General features: G+C 44.6%; 1 protein-coding gene across 1 annotated transcript; it reads right to left on the bottom strand.

The window, feature by feature from the left end:
* Positions 1-539: 539 nt before the first annotated feature.
* TLR4 (toll like receptor 4) lies at positions 540-5,658 on the bottom strand (the record flags this gene model as incomplete). Its single annotated transcript, XM_082009009.1, has 3 exons — positions 5,071-5,658; positions 4,082-4,248; positions 540-2,799 (listed from the first exon to the last, which is right to left on the bottom strand). The coding sequence occupies exons 1-3, from the start codon at positions 5,191-5,193 to the stop codon at positions 540-542; spliced, it is 2,550 nt and encodes an 849-aa protein (XP_081865135.1). The 5' UTR covers positions 5,194-5,658.
* Positions 5,659-6,334: the final 676 nt, after the last annotated feature.

Here is a 6,334-nt window from a genome sequence, read left to right as displayed (position 1 = left end):
ACCCCATTTCTCTCTGTAGGGTTTTTCCCCTGAGTCACAGTGCCTAAGGAGGTGGACCCAAGACTCTCAGGATCCAAATCTTTTTTCTGTTTCCCACCATTTTTAGAGCCAAGAATCCTGTACCTTTGCTCTCCCCTGGAGATCCGAGGGTCCACTCAAAGCCACAGACCCTGAAGTTCCACTGGGTAAATGGCCCCAGGAACCAAATCCAGTTTCAGAGGCAGACAAATGACAGTAAGAGCAGTCCATCTATTCACCAACCCACCAGACCTGCGTGAATTGCTGGACCAGCTTTGGTTGACAGCTACAGAGAAACATGGAGCTCAGGCATGTTCAGCTCTTCTAGCTGTTGTCACTCCTTAGTTTGCAATTTCCCTTGAGCAAGGGTGACTCGCAAGGCAGGTATTTCTGTAGTGCTTTTACAGTGCCTCCATCCACCTCCTCCAACTCTGAACAGCCACAGAAGAACCAGCTTCTGAGCACCATCCATCAGCCAAGGCCAGGATGGGACACAGGAGAGAAGTGATCTCTCTTTCTCTTCACATGAGCTTTACCTCCTCGTGATTCCACTTTTTGCCTTCTAGCAGGATTCCTGTCAGCTGCCTACAGAAGATGTGCCTGCTTATTTCCTTGTTTTTCCACTCCAGATAGGTGTTCCTCCTCAGGTATCGGGACAGCCCCAGCCTCTGCCTCAGCAAGGCCTTATTCACTTCTTCTAGTACAATCATGATGATTCCAGCCTTTCCTTCAACAAGCTGCCAGGACTGGGCAATGTCAAACTCAAAGCTACACCACTTACTTTCCAGAAAGTCAGTAGAGATAACTGCGATTACATTTCTACTACTCAGAAAACCTTCTTGGATGATATTGGTGACAATGGGTACCCCTGGTAGGAAATCCCGGTAGTAAAGACAAAGCTGGAAGGGAGGTGTTCCTCCTTCTAAGGGTTCCACCAGCTCTTTCATCACCCATTCTTGGTCTTTGCTGGAGTGGATAACAAATGCATCATAGGTGTTACCCCTTTCTGCAGAGTGTTTACACCCACTGAGCAGCACCAATGAGTAGTATAGCTGGAAGTAGTACTTGTAAATCAGGAAGAGGAACACCACTGCAGCAAGCAACATGATCACTGAGAACACCACTGTTCTTGCATTGAGTTGGCAGGAGGACAGATCAAAACTTGACAAGCTCATGTCCTTCACGTATGCAGGTGTGTGGCATATCATCAACTCCTTATTCTGCAGTAGCTCCTGCTCTTCCTTGACCCATTTCAGAAAGTTCAGGTGTACACAAGAGCATTCAAACAGGTTTTGAGAGATGTCTAACAGGACCAGACTATCAGGCAGGATTCCCAGGGCTGAGTCCAACAGAACACTCAGCTGGTTGTTGCTGAAATCCAGGACTCTCAGGGCTTGGAGTGGCTTGAGGACTACAGGATCAAAGCTCAATATCTTATTGTTGCTGATGTTTAGCTCTTTTAGTTCAGAGAGGTCATCAAATGTACTTTGATCCACCTGTACTAATTTGCAACTTGAAATATCCAAGGTATGGAGGTGACTTAGGTTTTTGAAGTTGTTGGTCAATTTATTGTTCTCAAAGGAGTTGCCTGCCATCTTGAGCACTTGCAAAGACTTCAAGCCACAAAATGTATGCTGGGATTCAACATGAGTTCTGGTATGGGAAATATCGAGGTAAACAAGTTTCTGAAGGGATAGAAATACAGGGTAGGAGCCAGGACCAAATAACTTTGTGTGCTGGAGGTCCAAATATAACAAATTCTTCACATTAGTGAAATTTCCAGTCATGCTGATGTCAGAATTGAAGCTTAGGTTCAAGTGTTTCAAATTTGGACACTCATGAAACTGAGGGGAACAGCAGCTAGTGAAGGAGAGGCGATTCTGACTCAAATCTATGACCTCCAGGTTATTTAGACTCCTAAATTTCTGCCGAAAGCTATTGAGGTGTTTGCTCTGGATAATACGAAGCACTCTCAGCTCCTTGAAAAGAGACAGCTTCGCAGCAGGCACTTCCTTAAACTTGCATGTCTTGCATTCCAGCTGTTTCACTTGAGAGAACAGAGGAACTTCTGACACGTCTTCAAGTTGGAGGTCCACCAACCGAATACTGGAGACGTTGCCTATACAGTTAAAAAGAGTGTCTGTGTTATTCTCAAATTCCCTGAAACAGATTAAGACAAACTCTTGCATTTGTACATGACACAGTCCATCCAACAGTCCACTCTGAAAGTCTACCAGTCTCTGACTGTCACTGAATTCTCCAACTATTAGTCTGTTGACCTGTAAAGCAGTCAGGCCTTGAAGAGAAATGCGCATCGCATTGAAGTTCTCAAAAGAGGACCTTAGAACCAGCTCACCAAGGTGAATCTTTGCAAAGGACCCTGGCTGTATGTATTTTATATTATTCAAGGAAAGCACCAGTGTGAGGTTGAGCCTGTTTGCTTCCCTCAGGGCATCGAGGTCTTCTTTGGAGATATATGTGATCTTGTTAGAGAGAAAGCTCAGGTACCTGAGAGAGGTCAGGTTGGTGAAATACTTGGGAAGCTTCAATGAAGCAATGTTGTTGTGGCCCAAACTCAGCTCCTGCAGGTGATGCAAATGTCCAATGGGTAGGTCAGTCAGAGAGGTTATGTTGGTTTCCACCAGTACTAGTTTTTTCAGAGATGTTAAGCCATAGAAAGCTGCTTTTCCCAGGTACTGGAGGGAATTGGCAGTTAAAATTAAGGTGGAAAGTTTATGAAGATCCTTAAAGGAGTTATCTTCTATTGTATGGAGATGGCACCTGTTGGGCAGGAAAAGAGAATAAATGTGCATGAAACACTGTCCCTTTCATGTTCACTAATGCTACAACACTAAGCTCTTGTGTAACATTCTTAGGCTCAACCTCACGCTGGGGTTTGGTTTGGCTTTACCGTGCTGGGCAGAGCCAGCACTCCTGAATATGCAAAGGGAACCCTTCCACAGCAGGATACCTTCCCTCACCTCCTCCTCCATCTCTAAATCTGAAGTTGAATTGCAAAGCAAGAGATCTTGAGCCATGGTGAAGGCCAAAAATTCATGGAGGCAACAGAAAAGAAGAATTCTAATTTTCTGTTTAGGCTGAAGTAACACTGTAATGATCATCACTCATGGCAGAGCCAATCAGATACAGCATTCCCATACACCTTGCACCCTCCCAGCCTTCAGACTGTCACCTCAGACACATCTGGGCAGTCCCACTGGCATCAGCATGATGCAGCAGTGGCAAACCTCACAACTCTGTCAGCAGCTTTGCTGATGATAGCTGAGAGGGAGCAGAACCCAAGCCATGTTGTCTTTAAAGGAGAAAAGGAAGAGGGAAAAAAGAGGGTGGCCACCTAGAGATGGTTTCATATGGGAAGATCCAGAATGAGACCCAAATCCATTCTGCAATGAATTCAAGCAAAATTAGTTTTATAATCCATCCAGTGCCTTACAGCAAACCCGCTCTGCCACTCAGCCACATCACAGCTGTAACTGTGATGGGACTGAGTGACATTTTTCAGCGAAACAATTTACCCAGAGAAACTGATGTCTCAAGTCAATGGAAATTATACATCAATTCAAATTTTCTAATAAGCCTCCCCCATCTCCTCCCCCAGATGTATGAGGAGAAGGGAAAAGAGAATATGTTGATATTTTAAAACAGCCTTTTAGAAAATGAATGTACCTTCATTTTATTTTTTTTTTAAGCTGTGATTAGAAAAACAGCTCACCCAAGATGTTCCACTTTGGAGTTTTTGTAACAGTGAAAAGTCTGACATTTTCCTCGTTCAGAGGGAATTAAAACATCTTCCTCCTTCTTCTCACACCCCAACCTACAAGACCAGAGTGAGAGATCCAGCTCTGCACAGAGGGTGTGCACCCAGTCACTGGACTAAAAGCTGCCCATCACTTGACCAGATGTGCAGAGAGACAGACACAGGGATAAAGTCACAAGCAAAAAAAAATGAACATCCAAGACCCACAGTTCCCAAAATAAGCAACCACGGCGGCCCAGCTGGAGAAGCAAGATTAACCAGTATCCACAAAAAAGAGCTCATTACCTTGTAAGATCCAGAAGCTGCAGTTCAGGGACTGATGAAAAATAATTTGACCCCAGTGATTTCAGATTGCTGAAACTGAGATCCAAGTTCTGTGTGGTATTTGGAACTCCAGCAGGAACTCCAGAGACGTTCAGTCCCATGCATCTGAAAGCTTTGTTAGGGATGACCTGTAACAGTGGCAGATCCAATCACGGTCAACATCTGCTCTTCCTGAAGAGCCAGAAAATTACACTGTCAGGAAAGCAGGAGCAAAATTACTAACCTTGTAGTAAATTTCTAAATGAGCTGCCCTGAGTTTTAGGAAATAATCTTATATATCCTAAGCATCTTTCCCACTTCTAATAGAACCAGCCCTACTCCCCAGGAAGAGCTACATTTCTTGCTGACTGAAGCAAGACTGCAAAACTACAGGACAGTGTTCCTTGAGACTATGGATGAACCAGCAGCAACCTTTGAGAGCGCCAGCAAAACAAGCACACAAAGATGCATTGTGTGTCCAGGATCAGCTCTCAGCTTTGTTACACTGCAGATAAGCAGGCAGTTCTAACCAAAGTTACTCTCTAAGTAATAACTGTCGGCAAAAGTTTGCAAGAGCAGTTGATCAGTGCCAGGTACTTGGGGTACGGGTGAAATCACTCTACAGTACAAATCAGACAAAAATACTGTATTTTGAAGAAATTACAGACAAGTCTTAGATTTCTTCCTGAAGGGAAACATAATCTATTAGATTAACTGTACTGCAGTAACCTCAGAGGTACAGAAAGCCAACAAAAAGAAAAGGTTCATGCTGCTGGTTCTGGTTCTCAGATGTTTTTGAGACCTGCATTTACTTCAAATACATCAATCACCTTGGTAACAGCTTTGGAAAAAAGATGGGCTTTCATAAGACAACTAAGACACAACAGACTTGATGCACAAATCTCCCAAGCAGAGGGAAAAGTTGCACCAGAGAAACAGAAGGATTTTGTGCTCATTTAGAGATCACGTACCTCCAAACAAGGATTGAGGAGGCAGCCTGCCAGCTGCAACGGGATGAACGCCAGCTGCAGCAGCACCACGAGTGTCCACAGGGGAAGAGCTCCTCTCCTGGGCATCTTCAGGAGGCCAAGCATGCTGGAGAAAGCAGCATGGGTATCACTCAAGGTCCTGGAGCGAGAAACCTCCTGAAATGCTAAGCGTTGTGTTTCACCACTCCTGCTTCTCACTGCATGTCACTGAGTTGCAGAGAACAGAGGGAAGTGAAACTGGTAGCTGCCTGGTTTCTAGACATACTCTGAGTGAATTGCTCTTCTTGCAATTCTTTTAAAAAAAGCTTAAAAAAAAGAAAAGAAAAAAGGAAGTAATGAAATGTACAGTTTGGACTAGAAAGTAAAGAGGAATATGGGTTGTATCAGTGTGTCACTTGACTGCCTCAGATTAGCTTGCGTCACACTGGCAAAAAATAGGAAACTTTTGTGAAATTCTGAGTGCAGTTCCTGGAAGGTGATGCTTCACATCCCATAATTCAAATGCACTGGGTAGAGCAAATGACTCTGCCTTTGTACCCCTGCCACGCTCCCATCTACACCGCACTGGCAAGCAGCGAACACTCAGCTGTGGCAGATGTTTTCCTGAGCCAGGTAACAACAGGTTTATCTGTGGCTGAGCTCCCATGAACATACAGCTAAGGTTTTAGCCATCTGGTTGGACCTCAGTATTGCAATTATCGCAGGAACAAGCTGCACATGGCCAGGCACAAGGAGTAAATGCTGGAGATTCACAGAGCAGCCAGATCCCAGGACCTTGCACCTCTCCTTGGGGGGGTGGGCTGCAGGGAGCAGCAAATCGGGAGAGGCACAAACAGCCCAGCTGGGCTTAGAGGTGCTATCTGCCCTGGTCATGCCTGAATCTGTGTTTGATGCCTCGCTACAAAGTGAGTACATCTCAATACGGTCCTTAATTTACAGTGCTGACACAGCTATTGTTTCTGGAAGAGGCTTTGTAAAACCTCACAGTTGGTAATATTAATTTAAATCCGCTGTGAGCCTTCTAATAAAGCTCCCTGCCTTCATTTACTCTGATAAATGGTAGTGCATTCATGTATCTACTCCTGTCTTTCTGTAGATCGCTAAGAAGTGTTACTGGGGATCCAGCCATAGGGTTGCTGGGTATTATTAACGTCCCATAGACAGAGAAGTTGCAAAAATATGAGACAAAGATGGAATACTAGTCTAGAGGTAGATGGAATAGGGAGTGACTACTCATGAAAGTCTG

The sequence above is a fragment of the Phaethon aethereus genome (genome assembly GCF_964289735.1).
Source record: "Phaethon aethereus genome assembly, chromosome: 20".
Lineage (NCBI taxonomy): Eukaryota > Metazoa > Chordata > Aves > Phaethontiformes > Phaethontidae > Phaethon > Phaethon aethereus.
This window is presented reverse-complemented; position numbering and strand designations above follow the sequence as displayed.